The sequence below is a fragment of the Curcuma longa genome, unplaced genomic scaffold (genome assembly GCF_044706935.1).
Source record: "Curcuma longa cultivar G26 ecotype Majalengka, Jawa Barat unplaced genomic scaffold, ITB_CL_G26_1.1 utg18532_np1212_1030455_RagTag, whole genome shotgun sequence".
NCBI classification, from domain to species: domain Eukaryota; kingdom Viridiplantae; phylum Streptophyta; class Magnoliopsida; order Zingiberales; family Zingiberaceae; genus Curcuma; species Curcuma longa.
Genome location: NW_027435598.1, coordinates 669,680 through 687,644, shown reverse-complemented (window position 1 = coordinate 687,644; position 17,965 = coordinate 669,680). Strand labels below are relative to the sequence as shown.

At 34.2% G+C, this 17,965-nt stretch overlaps 2 protein-coding genes across 2 annotated transcripts; one reads left to right on the top strand and one right to left on the bottom strand.

Annotated features, from left to right (window-relative positions):
• Positions 1-6,234: 6,234 nt before the first annotated feature.
• LOC141819822 (uncharacterized) lies at positions 6,235-12,152 on the top strand. The gene is made up of 3 exons (XM_074707080.1): positions 6,235-6,535; positions 7,882-8,009; positions 11,531-12,152. The coding sequence occupies exons 1-3, from the start codon at positions 6,370-6,372 to the stop codon at positions 11,813-11,815; spliced, it is 579 nt and encodes a 192-aa protein (XP_074563181.1). The 5' UTR covers positions 6,235-6,369; the 3' UTR covers positions 11,816-12,152.
• A 1,679-nt stretch (positions 12,153-13,831) lies between these two features.
• On the bottom strand, positions 13,832-17,431 carry LOC141819790 (translationally-controlled tumor protein homolog). Its single transcript, XM_074707045.1, has 5 exons — positions 17,324-17,431; positions 14,989-15,062; positions 14,602-14,727; positions 14,344-14,501; positions 13,832-14,154 (listed from the first exon to the last, which is right to left on the bottom strand). Exons 1-5 carry the CDS (start codon positions 17,349-17,351, stop codon positions 14,037-14,039), a joined length of 504 nt encoding a protein of 167 aa, XP_074563146.1. The 5' UTR covers positions 17,352-17,431; the 3' UTR covers positions 13,832-14,036.
• Positions 17,432-17,965: the final 534 nt, after the last annotated feature.

The following is a 17,965-nucleotide window of genomic DNA, read 5'->3' as shown; positions in this document are numbered from 1 at the left end:
ACACTGCAAGCAGCATTTCCACTATATGGCCACTTTGCGGGTTTAAAGAAAAGGTAAGAAATTAGTATAAGAAATGAAATGTTGCGAGAAATCAATTTGTGAAATCCTAATGCTACAACTTTAGTTTCAGTTTGGGGGTTTGGGGTGTTGACTGCAATCACAAGTTTCTTTTTCCTCACTCTCATTGAATCAGATATAGGTATTTTTACACAATTGCTTGGTACTACTTGTATTATGCCTTTTGAACTCTGTTTTATTCCATTGAACATGCTGAATTATGCTTGACCCATTTGCTTTTATAGATACATTGAGTCAAGCATCAAATGTATGTCTTGCATGGTGACCCAGTGAAGAACACAGGCCAGAATACAATATTGCATAAAACCAGTAAGCTTAAGGACCAAAGAAACCTGAAAAACTCATTGATTGGTGATGCTTGGACATGAAAGCAAAATTGATCAAAGCAACTAAAAGAAAAAGTAATCATCAAATTTAGACTAGCATGTCTTATTTTTGATCGAATATTAACCAAAAACTCATCCAACATTTCAACTAAATGTCCACCAAGCCTACTTCTAAAAGGGAAATATGTTTCCCATGAATAATGAAAATTAAATTATCTTTTGATCATCGTTTACCTAAGTTTATATCACAGGACCACAGCAACTGCCCAGATTCCATGAGATGGCAAAATCCATTAGTCACTGTAAATGTTTGACAGCATTTACTCAATTATTGAGGTTGTCCTGATTTGTGCGTCGACTTTGTAGAATGAGAGCTCCAATGTAAGTTCAAAATTCTAGACCTATTTGCACAGAAATTGTAGTATTTTGTGTGTGTGTTGGGGTTTTCTATCCCCTTCCAACAGGAATTAAAGAAACGAAATAGAAACGGAGGGAAAAACGGACCCATGAGAGCATCAGAGCCGAGGCCAGCGCCGGATCGTGTCCTGCGCCGCCTTTTTCGTCGCTGGCGCCAATGTACGTTGTCTCCGCCGCACCGATTGCCCAGCTCGGCGAGTTCTTGCTGGTCGCCGTACGCAAAGAGCACCGAACAGGGCGCGGCGCCTGCGGAACTCGCTCTTTTTTCCATTTATTGACCTTTTTAGGTAATTTTCTATTAAAAAAAAGAGATATTAAAAAAAAGATATTAAGTATAAATAGGGAGCTTTAATTGGTGCGTTAATATTAATCAATATCGAGAGTATTTTAAAAGTCTATGAACAAGGGCGGACTTAGTCCAACTCATGCTCAATTATACCTCTTTAATAATACACTTCAGCAAGTCAGGTGAAATTCATCATTGAGATCTCAATGATTCTATACTATCGGTCCCATAATTATTTGAGAATGTAAATTAAAAAATTATAATTGACCACTACGATATTCCATAATAACCAACTCAATCATATCCGAGGACAATAATGACCATTAAAGTTCACTTCTTACTTAGTCCACTCCTTCCACGATGACAATTTTATGCCTAAGCTACAATATCAATTCCTAATAGACAACACAACAATGAAAGTGTAGGTTTACCGCCGCACCGTCTTCGCATAATACTAACCGATCAATATCCTAAATCACTTTCGGATACACATAACCATGAAATGCATCAGTATTCCCCCACAACTTGACACTAATAGAATTCCAACAATTTCTGAACACAGAAATACGACAATTCAATTAGAAACAGAAGAAAACTTCAATCTCTTTTGAAAGTAATTCAAAAGCTTTAGTATCACAAGATAAAAGAGACTTGACTACAATTTATTTGTGAAAATCAGTCTCCTCTGAAAACAATTCCTGGTAATCGAGATCAAGTTTGTCTGGGAGCATGTGTTCGATCTCCTCCTCCTCCTCCTCATCATCATCATCATCATCATCGTCGTCGTCGTCGTCATCGTCATCGTCGTCAGCAGCAGCAGCAGCAAATACACCGAAATTTAGTGTAGGAACAGTATAGGTAGCGAAGGGCAGCCCTGAACCAAATTGTGAATGTGCCTGAAGAGCAATGTGCTGTGGAGGAGGAGGAGGAGGGAGCGAGGATCGAATCGATACCGAAGCATTTAAGTTGCTGGCCTGAACATGAAAGCATCGTCACATCATGAACAAACATGGAATCAAGGAAATAATTAATAGGAAGCACTACTACAGACCATAAAACTGTTCAGTCCAAGATTTTGCATGGCGGGAAAAGAGGTCTGCATGAATGCCTGAGGCAGTAGAGAGGACTGAAGAATTCTGGAAGAAGAAGAAGACGAGCTGGAGGAGAATGGTGATGCGAATCTAGAAGCATACTCTTCTGGGTGGTTGAATTTACAGGCTCTTCCAAACTTACACTGCCCTGTCCTCATATAGAAGGAACACTCTTTTTTGCCCTGAAAATATTCAAGAAGAGAGAGTAATTTCAGCTTGTTCATGATTTGGATTAATTCTGAAAGAAAATAAGGGAAGAGAAGACTGACAACACGCAGAGGGAATCCATATTTGTTAGTAGGTGTCGAACGTTCAAGTCTGTGTTGCCCTGTGTGTTCAAATGTGCATGCGTCGCCATGTTTACAAGTCTTGGCAGTGGCAAAGAACTGGAAAGAACAAGGAAAACTGGTATCTGTCGATCGATACAATAAAAGAAAAAAGAAAAGAAAAAGAGGCTTAAAGTTTTCAATCTGCTGCTGAAATACCCTGCATGGAGGTCGGATTTTGCGTGCCACGGGGCCTCTTCTTGCTGCTATCGCCTGATAAAGCTTCAAGATTGATGATCAGTCGGATTCCACAAAAGGAAGCACAAAGAAGAGGAAACTTACCGCGAAGCGATCGGGAGGATGATGGTAGCGGCAGGAGGAGCCGTAGCGGCAGGTTCCGGTGCGCATGTAGAAGCCGCAGTTCGCCGGCCCACTCTCAGGGTAGGCGGCCTCCTCCGTCGGCTCCAGCGCCGGGGGCGGTGGCGGCGGCAGCTGCGATCCTCTCTCATCCAAATACAGCTTCCGTATCTCATCTGAGCACAACCAAAACAAAAGAAGAAGGACGAGATCAATGAGGAGCGCAAGCCTCAGCAAGAATGGAACTTGTCGAGCAGAGCACCTTCTAAGTCGCTCGGCAGATCGTCGTCGCGTTTCTCTGCCATCGACGAGATGAAGAAGAGATGAGGAGGAAGGAGGAGGGAGGTGAGGGATTTATAGTCTGCTGCTTTCCATAGGAAGCTGCTGGTTTAGTGCCCGCCAGAAAACTTAACGTTCTCAAACGGTAAACTGCCATTAGAATCTATGGGTATGAAAAGGACCCTCTAAGTTTCCATAATTTACCAAAATGCCACTCACCTGAGTTGAGACTTGAGTACACTGTTTTTTTTTTATTTCATATAAATTATAATTGTAATTATACGATCGACTGTGAGGGTATATTAGTAATCGAGACGTTAATGAGCAGACGGCATCGTTAAATATTCATGGAGATAAATAACTCGAAGAAGCGTTTCGAGTGTTTACGCCAGTAACGTCAATGCGAGAATTGGCAAGTGGTAGTAGTAATTTATTTTATTATATAAAAAGAAAGGTGAAAAGAATATAAAAAAAGAAAAAATATTCATTTAATTTTACTTGTCATTTGAACAATTATAAAAAAATCAGATCGTAATTAAATTGATAAAATATCGATTAATTCGATAAAAAATTAAAATAATTAAAATTTTTAATTATTATAAAAAATTTATCAATTAGTTAGGTATTTATAAGTTAACTTATTTAAAAATTTATAAATTTTTTTATTTTCATTAATTAAGTTTATTCGATTTATTCAATGTAACTTAATAAGAAATTTTAAAATCAAAATAGAATCAAATTAATTGATTTTTAAAAAAAAATTAAAATTTAAAATAATTAAATTAAATTTTTAAATTTGATCGATTTATTCGATTTAACCGATACTTTCTAAAATCATAAATGAGATTTACATTTACTTGGAATTATATTTTACTAGAATAAAAATAATTATAAAAAAACCTACTAACTTATAAAAATTATCAAAAGAACTCGAATAATACAAAAGCAGATTTAGTCTCGAAAATATAATTATTAGAATAGGAGTTAGTTTGAAAGTCTTTACTCAATTTACTAATGGCGATTACAAGTATATAAGTAAACCATATGGCAATGATAGATTCGTTTACGATACTAAGGCCTTGTTTACTTCAGAACGCGGATCCTATAAAGGATGGATTCCACATGAATCAATCCACTTTCTTCTATTTACTCTTGAAAAAAGTATGAACAGATGGATTTTAATTCATCCGCTGATCAAATTTAACTCATGAATTTCTTTCTCTTCTTGATCGACGCCTCCAAATAAACAGAGCATAAATATAGATGGAGAGATTGTCTCAGCTATTTAGTCGCTAATATTTATGATCCTATATATGCATATTGGAGGATCTATGCAGGTATTTAATTTGAAGCCACCATACAATCCCTAAGAGCATGTAGTGGGTCCTCTACAACACCATCACATGTCTGGCTACAACTATCGGGGCGTAAGAAGTCGAAATCTCTCCATGTTAGCAGGCCTCCTTGTGCAACTCATAGAAGGATTAGATAAGCTCGGTCCATCTAAATAGTGATAAGTAGGCCGACACCATTTGTATCCAACCTATATCAAGTAAGCAAGACACGCTTGCATGGCTTAATCCTGAGCCCGAATGGATTACGCTCTTGAACGTCTAGGTGCAGTCGAGCGTTGATCGCCCTAGCATTCGAGTGACCAAATCCCCGACTGCTTGAGTACTCGAGAGTCCAAGTACACCTGGAGCCGAAGACTTACGATAGTGACAATTATAAAGGGATGGAAGAGGTGCGTCTTTTGAAAAAAGACTTTTCACCTCTCTTCTACCCTTATAAAATAATGATACCAATGTCAAGGGGTATGATATTTTTTTGCTATCTTATTTATTTTATTATTATCTGTTTTTGGAGTCTAATTTAAACATCGGAGGAGTTTTGTCGAAGTAATTCTTGATGAATCATCTTATGCGTATTATTTTTTATAGAATCGGTCACATTACAAGAAGAAAATTTCGTTATCACCCTATGGTGCAGCACATCATAAGCCTAACTCATATACAATCTATCATCCATCTTGTGAATGCCACATTCATATAGGTAAGTAGGTCCTAAGTATAGGTAAGTAGGTCCTAAGTATTACATTTACATTATGATTTTTTTTTCTCCTTTTGGGCTCCACATACAAGGAACTAGATAAGCTCAATCCATTTTTCTTATGGGGGCATTCAAATACTACAAGATGATTGTACTTAGTCAAGTGGGACAAGCGATCTAGGCCTTCGAATATGACTTCTCACTATACATATAACGATATAATAATCAAATCTTTATCTCATTAGATTAGTTGGTTATATAAATTTTTTTATGTCCTGGACTCAATCCTCTATTATATATATACTTATCTATATTTAAATTAATTTTTTTAATTTATCAATTACTAATCAAGTCTTCTTTGATCTCCCTCTTCCTTGTTAAAGTATATATTTATCGAGCTCATATCATTTAATTGGGGCATATATCAATTATCTAATTATATATTCGTATCATCTTAAACATATCTATCGAAGTTTTTTCTCAATACATAAAATCATAATTTTCTCTCTAATATTTTCATTTATTATCTTGTCCATCATCAGATATCCATACATCCACCTAAATATCATCATCTCTATTGCTCTCATATTTTACTTGTGTACTTGATTCATAATCTAATATTCAACTCTATATAAATAATATAGCATGTTTAAAAGTCTAACCGTTATTTTATAAATTTTCAATTAAATTTTATAGATATCACAAAGAACAGCTGACATTTTCTTTCATTTCAATCTATTTACTTGCATTTTATATAAAAAATCTCTATCAACCTCTCTCTCTCTTTTGCAAAAAAGATTCTACTACTTAAACAAAAAATTTCATTTAAAATTAAGAATGAAATTAAACGTAAATCATCATATGCATGTTGAGCCCAAATTAACATGAGTGAAATGAAATGCAACGAAATGAAATGTTAAAGATAACACAAATTCAAGTTTTTATAAATTTTCTAAACTGTAGGGGATAATGTGAAAAAACAAATGAAAATGTACAGGGAGCAAATCGAATAATTCGCTAAACCTAACCCGACCTATTCGATTCAATTTGGGTCAATTTTCTTCTCACAATCTGTCGGAGGGGAGGTCCTTCGGTTCCCGAATCCTCACCGCTTGTGAAGGCGCCTGCAACTGCAACGGCGCTGGTGCTGCAGCCTCTTCTGTTGGTGTCACTAGAGAGATCGGAAGAAGAAGAAGAAGAAGAAACGAGGATAAGGTGGAATGGGGCAGGCCCTGCGGCGTGCTACCGGAAGGGTGCGGCCCAGCCGGGTCGACCCGCCGCTGCCTCCGACGCAGAGACCTGCGCGTCCTTCCGCCGCTGCTGAACCGCCTCCGCCTGCTACCTCGTCCACAGATGCCCCAGATCACCTCGGAGTTCCTGATGCAGGTATCCGGTGCCCATTTCTCCCTCATACATATGATATTTATCGACTTGTGTTTTTGTTTCTTTTCCCCTTATTTTTTAGATGCAGAAATGAAGTAGCTTTCCTGTTATCGTTTGTCCTATGACCTTGTTATCCATTAACTTTTCTTCTCGTAGGAAAACGAACGAAACTTGGGTTTTCTTTTTATTTTCATACGGAAGCTCAAAAAGAATTGCCCTGATAGTGATTGATAGCATACATTTTCCATTCAAGATCTATGAACTAACTAGGAAGGGCTCGGTGGCTTTCATTCTACTTAGTATGAAATATCAATTTTGTTGTTAATTCCTCTTTGCATCTTTATTGTGCTTCAATTCCATTTCTACAATCTCTTTTAATTTTCAGAGGAAGTCTATATTGTTGGTTACTACAATAGCGAACTCACAAATAATCATTATAATGAACATGGTTTTTTTTAAAGTTCTTTTTCCTTTTTTTTTTTTCAAAATGAACATATTAAGAAAATGAATTAGGAGGGCAAATCTGTTATATATTCCACTGAATAGGAATCTCTAGTTTTCTCATATACAACTATGGGCCCTCATGGTTGTGCTGCACCATTCTCACCAAAATTGGCGAAGGCCCTGAAATCTTTTTCTCCGTAAGTTACTTTTAATAATTTGAGAAAACTGAAATAGAGTTATACTAGATTTCATGATCAGTAAATTTTTGCCCTCCATATGTGATGCTTTTCATCTAGCATCCTTGAGAAACTAAAGGAAATTGACAAAATGAAATGTAGGATTGCAGCCTGGATTCTAGTGCATGTGTGCCTGTATTTTATTCCTTTGTTTTCTTGTGAAATCAGATGTATACTTCCTTTACCTAGTTAATGGCTGCCCTTACGAGAGGATGCATTATAGATGCCTAATTGTCATTCCATGCTTTACTTTTAAATTTTCTCTCTTATATTTTGTTTTCAGTACTGACAAAGAACTTTGATTCCCTGATGCTCACTTCTGATTTCACTGAAACCCTGCCATGGCAGTTATGAAGCATGCTTGAGAATTGGAGTCTTATCAATCATGTCGTTATTGCAAGTATAGGAACACTAGTCTTGTCTGTTTAAATTCCTTTGACATTGTATTTGTGCTTGTTTGATTTACTTGAACTTTATCCTTGTACTGAAAACTTAACTTTATGATTCTTTTGGAACTCAGAGGTGTTATATTATCCCGTGTTGAATGTTCCTAGTACTATGTAGAGTTGTCTTGTGAATTACTATTGTTTCTAAAACCAATTTTCTTGTTTGCTAAATTAATATATGCAATCAAACCATTTTAATTGCCATGTACCTTTGTTTTCACAGAGTTCACTGCCACAGTGAAACATGAGAGTAATGTCCTCGAAGAAAGGGATCCAAATTATGATGATATGCTTAAACAAATGGCGGGAAGGATAAGGTCTAGGCCAGTAGGGAAACTGGTAATGGGCGAGGTGAGAAATTAAATATGTTCATGTGTTTTAAATATATATATTTCTGTTGTATATGCATGCATACCTGGGGCTTGTACCAATTGAATATGGCTATCTAACGTTGCTTTTGTCATGTTGCTCTCATTTTGTGTTGTGCCCACAAATCAGGACCTTCTCATAGCCATATGCAGTGTTCTTAGTGCTTAGATGGAACCATAATGCATGATTGTTGAAATGTTTGATCGTTGTAACTGTGGTGTGCATCTGAATAAAACTTAAATCTACACCTCATAATATTGCAACAATGAACATCAAATCAAAATATTTAGGATCTATCTGTTAGTAATGTAATATTCAATGCATGATTTTTAAAAAAAAAATGTTACATTTTGGTGTGTACAAAAAGTTGTAACTATATAGAATGATATATAGTTGTCTTTTTTGTATTCCTTGTTGAGAGAAAATTCCAGTCATGAGCACCTCACTGACAATAATTAGTATCTTCAATTGTTTAGGAATAGGAGTTCTTTCTACACGATGTACTTTTGGTAAATATTATATGACATGTAGCTTATGATATTTCCCAAATATTAGTTTCTTATTTGTCAATTATGTAGTATTCCATGCTGTCATATTGCAGTGAGAAAATTTTATATTCTTGTCTAATCCCTGAGGCATAGATACTTATGAATCTTCAAGAATATATTACTTATTGCATTTAACTGTCACTTTGATTGAAGGAAAGAACAATGTGTTTTGAGTTACTAATAACAACTATACTCCATTTTGTTTCTGATGCATCTAACTGATTTGTTAAGGAAATTTTCTAAAGAATTTTAGTATATCTGTTTCTTCATTAACAAAGGTTTTCATTTTTTTTTCAACATTTATTTGTTGATCAATGCCTGATCATTTCTCTAGTACTGGTTGATATGAGTTTTCTTTTATTAAGTTTTAATTTACCAGTACATGGATTGGCTCGCTTTCAAGACTCCTATGCATGCTTTTTTGCATTACTATGCCTACCTTTTTAATTCCATCATATATGCTAAATCATAGTTATAAATTTATAGTCAACGTCCATTTTAGCATGTGTAGTTTTTAATTGTTATTTTTGAATTGTGAAGTAAAAACCCATCAAAGCTGGTCCCAAGTCGGATTGAAAAAGGCGAGGGTTGCACGTTGGTTGCCAGCCATCGTGGACTTTCAGGCAATGTTCAATGAATTTTTGAATTGTGAAGTACCAAAAGTGTTGACAATTAATGGAAATTATTGAGGTAAAGGATTTTATAAGATTTTTATTGACTTAAAAAAGTTTATGATAATCTTTAGGGAAGTAACAAATAATTTCCCTATAATTGTTGGACGTGTAGCATTACTATAACGGAAAAAATAAAAAATATTGGTGTCTAAGGGTAGTTAGGTGCAGTTATTTGATGATCAATTAAGATAAAATTGGTTGAGATTGTATGAACTTATTCAAAGGTATGAACTCTTGTAAACTCCTTGTCATTTTCTTCATACAAAATTCTGTGGAACGTTTTCATTGGGCTCTTGGAGTATTTTATTAGTCTGGCATGGTTCTACAGCTAATTTTAGTATTCTATAATCCAAAATCTTCTATATCATGGAAAAGGCTTAGCAATAGTAGACTGTTCGTAATACTATTTACTTGGAAGTTGAAAGGATAAGAAATGTGGTGGGGAAAAGTTAAGAAAAATGATGAATTGGCTGTTCGCCCTTTACTTTTCATTGTTTATCACGAAGCAAAAGTTGATAAACTCCACTATGAGTTGACCATTTTTTGTTTCCTCTATTTTGCACCTCGTTTTAGTTGCAGTCATTTTCAAGGGAAAGAAGGAATAAGGAAAACCTCCTTGCCCTTCTCTCCTATTCTCCTGGATTATATATCATCATTTCTTTATCATTTTCGAAACAAAGCCAAGCATCATCTTCCAGTTTGATTGTGGATTTATTCCTTCCTTTTGGAAATGATGCAGGGGGGATTTTAGGAATGTTTTTGCATTTTTGTACTCAAGCTAGTTCCCATTTTAGTGGATAATTTCCATTTTTTACTGTCTTTAAGAAGCCTCCTATCTAATTTTTTAGTTAACTAATTGTGGTCATAATTTGAAGACCTTCCACTCTGCCTCTCTCATACCTGCATCTGTTTGGTATTAGAATCAAACTTTTGCTTCTTCACTTTTCTCCCTCTTCTTCTATTCCTACTCCTGTCCCTCTCCCTCGTATTATTCTTCTGCACTCCGTTTCACTTAACTATCTCTTTCCCTTGTCTCCTACTTAGACTTCTACTTGTATTCTTTCCCCTTCATCTTCTCTGCTCTCTTATCCTTCTTCTCTCCTATCATTTTTGTGATCTGTTCCTCTCTCCATCATTCAAGTCTCCCTTTTTACATCACATCCCATTCTCCAAGTGTCCTGTTCTTATCCTCTTACTTTTTAGTTTTTACTCCATCTTTTATCCCAATTCCTCTTCTTCTTCATAACCACTGCATCCTACTTGGTAATCCCTTGCCAATTCTGTGACATCTTTCTCTTCATACCTCTGCCAACATCAGGGTGCAGCTAGTGGCTTCATCATTAACTAAGTAAACTCTAGTCATTATGAGATATTTCACCACTATCATTTTTCATTTATGTTTAAATATTGAAAATATGGTAAGTTTGAGAATCAATGTACACTTTTCCTAATGTTAGATTTAGTAATATTACAAAGAGGTTAAAGAAGCTTTTAAGAAAATGTCATGGAAAATTTTAGTTTGGATGATATTGCTTTTTAAAAGAGTTGATATAGATATAATTTCATTAATTAAATTATTGATTAATGTTTGAATGACTAAGAAAATATCTTAGGAACATAGGGAAGGTTTAAAGAGAATTTTAGTCTTTAGAGAGAATGATTAAGAGTATAGTTGGATCCTAAATAATAAGCCTAAGACAACATGTTAATTTTGCTATAATCATACATGATAGTCTGAATGTAGTGGGTTGTTCTATTTTTGGTGAGTAGTTCTACTGTTTATCACCTAAAAAGATCGTTGTATCTAATAATTAAGGCAGTTTAATGGTGAGTAGTTCTACTCACAGTTTGTTTGTTTTTTATTTTATTTTATTACTATGATTTTTAGTTTCCATATCAAAATCTCTAATCCAGCTACATGAGGAAGATCCCTTTTAGGACTAAGGTATCTCGGTTTTTTCCCGTCCCCAGTGGAGGAAATCAAACCCTTGTGCCATGTCACAGGTTCAATCTCACAATTGAGCTGTAGTAGTTCCAAGACCAATTCCTGTAAACATTTGAGCAGAATGTAACCATTTCGGTTCAATTTCCTGTTTTATTTCACTGAGCATCTCATCCATCAGTTCCCCACCCCACCCCCACCCCCACAAATTGGTGTGTTAACCAATGTCATAATCACTAACAAAATTTCTGCATGAGACTATAATTGTGATGCGATACTAATTAGTATGCATCCTTTGATTTGGTTAAATTGTTCCTCTAATTCAATCATTGATCGTAGGCTATCGTGCGTGAAAGATATACTAGATCATTGCCAAAGCTTCGGAGTTCAAGAGCAGAGCCAGGTGCCAGTGAACAGAAACCATTACCCCCTGGGACACTCTCTATCGAGCATGTTCGTCAAATGATCCTTTTGCATCAGGGTAAATCTGAGGACCACCCAGGTAAAATGGATGTCCAGGACATCGCCAAACGATATGGAGTTGACGTTGAACATGTTCAGCAAATTATACAATTTATGTCACTGCCTCCAGAAGACGGAAAGAAAAACCACAGCAATAGTTAGCGGCTAGAACTGCCAACTTTTTTTTGAATCTCTTCGCATGCTTAACATAAGATTCGATAAATTCGACCCAGATCTTCATGAACAAGTTATCTTTTGGCTGCAATGGTCTTGAAGAACAATGCCTCGCTATCTCGGTGTGACCTATCATATTTTCTGTATGTGTTTTTTCGTGCCAGTAGAAGCTGAGGCTCCAGACAGCATTTACAGTGAGTAGATGAGCCTTCTGCAATAAGATATCGATCGAATGTATACTTTGTCCTTGACACTCAGACTGAAACTTTGTTTTGATCTTACGGGCTAATACTAATTTTGCATCGATAATGTTATCGAATAAGTATGTTAAACAGCAATAGAATTAGTTGTTCAAGTTAGGACTTGAATGTGGATCAGAATTGCCAAAGATCAAGCATTTGACCTATGATTAAACTTTCATTTGACCTATGATTAACTTTCAATTGAGTGCGATCACAAGTATTTTCAACTTCATCATGTTTTTTGTTTTGCTTTTTATATATATTTATTTATTTATTTAAGAGTCTTTCTTTGTTTTATGTAATAAGCAAGATATAGATATACTTGTGTTGTAACTGGAGAAAATCTCGTCAGTTGTGTTGTGGATTTTTGGATAAAATTCTCAAAAGTTTTTCATGGATTTTATATTTCTTTTTTTTTCATATCCCTCATTTCCAAAATACCCTAATCAATTTTCTCAAATTTTTTATGAATATATAAACTCCAAAAATACCCACTTAGTAGTTTTACTCGAAATTAATATATGGATCAAATTCATTCATTTTAATTAAAAAAAAAATCTATAGATATGTCTTCATAAAATTTGGCAAAAATGATAAAATTGTAACTCCTTTGAATCACCGCGATCCTTTGTTATAGCAATGGAAGATTTGTCTTTTTTCTTCTAAACATGGTAAGATGTCTATGAGAAGCTCTATCTTCCTCTCTATGTTTCTCCAGAAGCTTGAGAAGCTTCACCTGCCTCCTCAATGAGCGACTAAAAATAAAGATTCGTACACTTTATTTTTTAGTTGTGCACCTCTTCCTCCACTTTTACAGCAATCAATTTAGATTAGGCAGTTAGATAAGTTCGCCCCATCAAATAATTTAAATAAATTAAATTAATATTTTATCATCTCATTTTAAAATAAATTTACTTGTTTGAGTCCGCGACTTGTGTAAGTCAACTCGCAGTGGACTTGGATTGATCCGCAGATTTAAAAAGTTTTTTTACCTTCTAAAATTTAAAACGAAAGTGAATATTTTAATAAACTCGTGGACTTAGCGAGTCGAACTCAATCTTGATTTCAAACTCAAAAATATTATCAAATCAAAGTCAAACTTAACAGTATTTGATTAGTGAGTTCATGAACATGTTCATTTAAAGGCTCACGATCATGTTCACTTATTTATCTAATTATATATTAACAAGTTGAATTTCAGACTAAACTCATTTAATCTTTAAATGAACTATTTTCAAACTCAATTTGAATCATTTAGAATTATTTAATTTCATTATCATCAACCCATATGAAACCTAAGAAAAAATCAACAGAGTCAAGCCCAAACCACTTACTATTTGCTCAGTTTATTACTTCAGTTAAAAGATGAAATTCACTACCTCAACAGCCCCTCTTACGATCATACGAGGAGGTAAATTAAAAAATTACAATAAAAAATTACAGTAAAGACATTACCTCAACAACAGCTGCACATAGAGCCCGCGCAAGGCGACGCAATTACGAGCACGTTAGGAGAAAAATAAAGGAAGAGGGAAAGTTATCTTCCGTCCATGAAAAACATATTTTAAAATAATTTACAACTAATTGGAAAATAAATAAGAGAAAGAAATATAATTCATCTTTTTTATGAAATAATTTTAAAAAAAATCCACAATGAAAGTCTTGCTGTAATTTTTTTTTCATCCTCCCAAAGAAATAGAGGGTGGCTATGTAAAATTAAGAGCAAGTTTCATTAAAAAAAAAAAAGAGTCCAAATCTCTGCTGACATAACAAGTCACATTGTTTTTTCAATTAAAAGAAGCAGAGAAAAGAAACATGAGCAGTTTGTTCATAAATTTGATAATTAGGCAAAAACCCTCTTACATAGCAGCACTTGAACCACTCCAAACAAGTACAAATACTTAACCTTAAATATTCTTCATAGCAAAAATAAGTAAAACTTATTTCATTGGTGCTTGCATCATCTTCTAACACTTGATCTCTTTCAATCCATAAGCAAAATATAGGAAGGTTGGATCCACTGCGCCATCCTTGTAGTATGCAAGAACAACACTCGCATCATCGTGCATGCCCTCCCCAACAAAACTATCAAAAAGGATAAAAAAAAAGTAGTCAGAAACACTTTTTGTAGTGTGATCATATGATCGATCCTTCTGCGGAATCCCATATTGAAAAAATTTAGTGTGCTGGACTGCCCTTTATGCTAAATGATATGTTTGATTAAAAACTAATATTACCAGCTAAATGGAGTATAGAAGAAAATTTAATTCTTACAATTGCAGATCTTTGAGCTTTGAAAGTAGAAACTTTGTGGCTCCTTCAATATGTTTCTTGAACAGTTCTTGCTTTTCCCCATCTAGCTTAGGCGTTAACAGCTTGATGTACCGCTTAATGAAGGTCACAAACTGTTTTTTATCAAATGCAGGTTGTTCCTGTTTAAAGTGATAGAAACAGAAATTTATAGTTGAAATCTTGAAAGGAAAGGATCATAGTTTATGCTTATTTAAGAAGGAAAAGAGAAAAAACATTGACCTGAAGTCTAAAAGTGTCGACTATGTCGACAACCTTAACAGCACTATCATCAACGCCTTCATCTTCTCCCCCTTCGGCTGAAGGGTTTGCACCAATGTCTACATCAACGGCTCCTTTGATTACCCACTGCCAAATAGATCCAAAATTTTCAAAACTGAATAGCACATGTGAAAATAATATTTGCACTCTTATCTTCCAAGAACACTAGAAGACTAATTGCAGTATTGCAAGCAAAATAAAGTAAAATAACTATTGGTAGAAGATTAAAGCTAGTTCACAACAGGAAACATTTAAAACAAACATAGAAATTAAGTGCAAATATTGATCAACTTAATTTAAAATCAAATGATAGAAAAATTGAAATCAAATAAGAATGAAATAAATTACCTTCCCTTCAACCTCCCAGAGCATCCCATTTTCAATTTCCTTGTATGGAAATGAGTCAGACAAAAGCTCATCACCTAGAAAATAAGACAATTACATTTGATTATACAAATATCAAACATATGTGAAAGAACATGAAGAAGACATTATTTGACACCAACAGCATTCAAAAACATCCTTAGACAATTAATCAGGATATCTAAAGGCAACGAAAAGAGAAATGGGGCAAATTGATATGAAATCGGACAACATTAAAAATTACAAAGAATTATTGAGAAAGAGGGACAAAACAGCAATTTAAGGAAATAGAATAAGATGTGCACAAGAGGATGAATAATAAATACACTTGTCTCTCTTAATTATTCACACTAAAACAAAGAGGTTTGACTACCCAAAATAAGATTCTGCATTAGAAACAAATTAATTCTTAGTGAAATCAGTGCATGGATGAAAAAACAATTGAATATTGCAAGGGGAACTCTCAATAGGCTAAGCAATGGAGAAAATATATAAATTGTTTGTAATCTTAGAGTGAATACATCATGCATACCCATGAGTTCGTTCATTGTCGCACAAGAATAGAGAGGAAAGAGAATCATTATATCTTCCGCTCAAATTGCAACTAATGACTAATACACTTAAGAAACATTCAACGTGCAGCACATTCAAAATGTTTATCCAAGCTCAAACTTAGGCAATTGATTATGCACCTATAGATGACCACTTTTGGCAGTTGCCTATATTTCTGATAACAAACGCACTAATGACAATCATTTTTGATGACCATATACATAAAGAGGCCTCAATAAAGAAGAAAAGTTGACTTATGCTCCATTGTCTATCCACAGCTACTTCGACATCAATGCTGTATATCTATTGATGTCAAGGAGTAGAAATCTCAAGGAAATGTTGCATTATACTCTTGTGTATCCTGTACCACATCAATGTTGCATTATACATACTTAACCTTTTAAAACAATGAATAGAATATTTACTTTTAAAAAATTTAATATTGCACGTGTCCCTAAACCTACAAAATTCCATCAAAAACCATTAGTTTGAACTAAACTTAGATCAATGATGTTTAGTTAAAATTAAATACCCAAAATGTCTTATTGTAATTTTAAAATTATTTAATTTAATTTTTCTCCTTCACTTTACATTTTCTAATTTTAACTATTTTTTCACATTCAAGTGCCATTCTTATCATCACAAAATGTCAAAAATAATATAACAAATTAACAAAACTTTATAACAAGTTAAGGGCAACATTATCAATCAAAAAAACTTTATTACTATTTTTTAAAAAATTAAAAAATCCAATTGATCTATGCATGATTTCCTGATTTGTAACTGCCTATTTAGAAAATTGAAATTATAAGTATGCAAAATAATATGTTTATTTGCAATTTTGTCATTCAAGTATAAGTAGATTCTTTAGAAACCTAGGTTAGAAAAAGAAAAAACATATTTTTGCATACCATTATTAATTAATAGAACTTTTTTGCACACAGGTATCAACCCTCATACAAGACATGGACTTATGCATGTATTCAGTTCTGCCCTACATCCTAAAACACAAGAGAGCTTAGTTATTTCATTGATGATGGCGAAATTAGACACGCCCTATCTACAGCCTCTGTCACACTAAGAGCAATTTATTGTTTAAAAAAAATTGGCAGCGGTATTGAAGGAGATCTACTCCTCAAAAGAAGTCACTCCAACCCCAAGTTGAAGCATGATAAAGCACAAAAAAAAATACAAGTTCTGCAATAAATCTTAAATAAAATTTAAGCCATTCTAAAGATAAAAAAACAAATTTTTGTAATTAAAGAAATAGTGTATTTTATAGTATGGTTAAAACTCTAAGATCGGCGTCAAATAAGAATCTATGGAGATATTCCCTTATGCCAAGTACAATTTTGTAAGATTTTAGCATCAGAACATAAGTTTCAAAAACAAAGCGGTGTAAAAATCTCCAGAAATTTATTGTCACAATGAATTACACCATTTTGCAAGACGCGGCAACCACAGCCACACTGCTTACAATCTAATTAGCTATTCAGGCACAATTCTTCAGAACGAACCTTAATCTCAAAAAAGAAATTTAAAAATATCTTATTCATGGTTCGACGAGCATAAGAAAGAGGCGCAGCAACATAAAATTGGCAGGTAAAGAAGGGAAAAAATGAAGAAACATCAGCTATGGAAGCATAACCCCAACGATCCAATTTTTATGCCAGATCCATACTTCCATTCGACGAAAACCACGATCAAACGAAAAAGAAGCATCCAAAGAAAGGAAAAAAAGACAATAAAAGTGGATTTTTACTCATACCAGAAAGGAGATCCTGATAAACCAACATGATGCCAAAGATGAGTCGATCGAGACCTCACGCAAAGAATAGGAGGGAAGTGGCGGCGTGAGGAAGAGAGAGAAGGCGATCTTGGGAGGCCAACTGAACTTATAGTGGATGTTTAGGGCTCACGCCGCAGCGTGCCCAGTCGTCACGTCTCTTCTCTACTCTTTCATCTTGACCGCAGGATGCTGAACCAACGGCTCTAATTGTGATCTCAGCACCCGTGGATATGCAACCCTAACTGGAAGTGGTCTTGTAGAATATATTCCAAGTTTCATTTATTATTTTATTTAATAAATAAATTAAAAACGGTTAAAATTTTGAAAACGGTGTCTGCTTTAACTTAACTCGCTGCTAATTTAACGTAAATTAAAATTTTTAATATCATAAAACGTATCCAAAAAGTGCTTCATAAAATAATTAAATTTTTATTTTTTTTCTTTACTCACTTTGATTCGATTTAAATAAAAATAATAACTTTTATTATTATTTTGATCTAGAACTGCAATGGGTAAAAAAAACATTTTAAAAAAAACATCATAAAATACAGAGTATAATGCGTAATTTAAAAATACAAAGCCAAATTGTCATTTATTTTTTATTAAAAAATATTTAATGAT

Coding starts and splice junctions, on each gene's coding strand:
- LOC141819790 (XM_074707045.1), bottom strand. CDS start 17,351: ATGTTGGTTTATCAGGATCTCCTTTCTG. Junction 15,063..17,323: donor TTATCAGGATCTCCTTTCTG/GTATGAGTAAAA, acceptor CTTATTTTCTAG/GTGATGAGCTTTTGTCTGAC. Junction 14,728..14,988: donor TCTGGGAGGTTGAAGGGAAG/GTAATTTATTTC, acceptor TCTATTTGGCAG/TGGGTAATCAAAGGAGCCGT.
- LOC141819822 (XM_074707080.1), top strand. CDS start 6,370: ATGGGGCAGGCCCTGCGGCGTGCTACCGGAAGGGTGCGGCCCAGCCGG. Junction 6,536..7,881: donor CCTCGGAGTTCCTGATGCAG/GTATCCGGTGCC, acceptor TTGTTTTCACAG/AGTTCACTGCCACAGTGAAA. Junction 8,010..11,530: donor GGAAACTGGTAATGGGCGAG/GTGAGAAATTAA, acceptor CATTGATCGTAG/GCTATCGTGCGTGAAAGATA.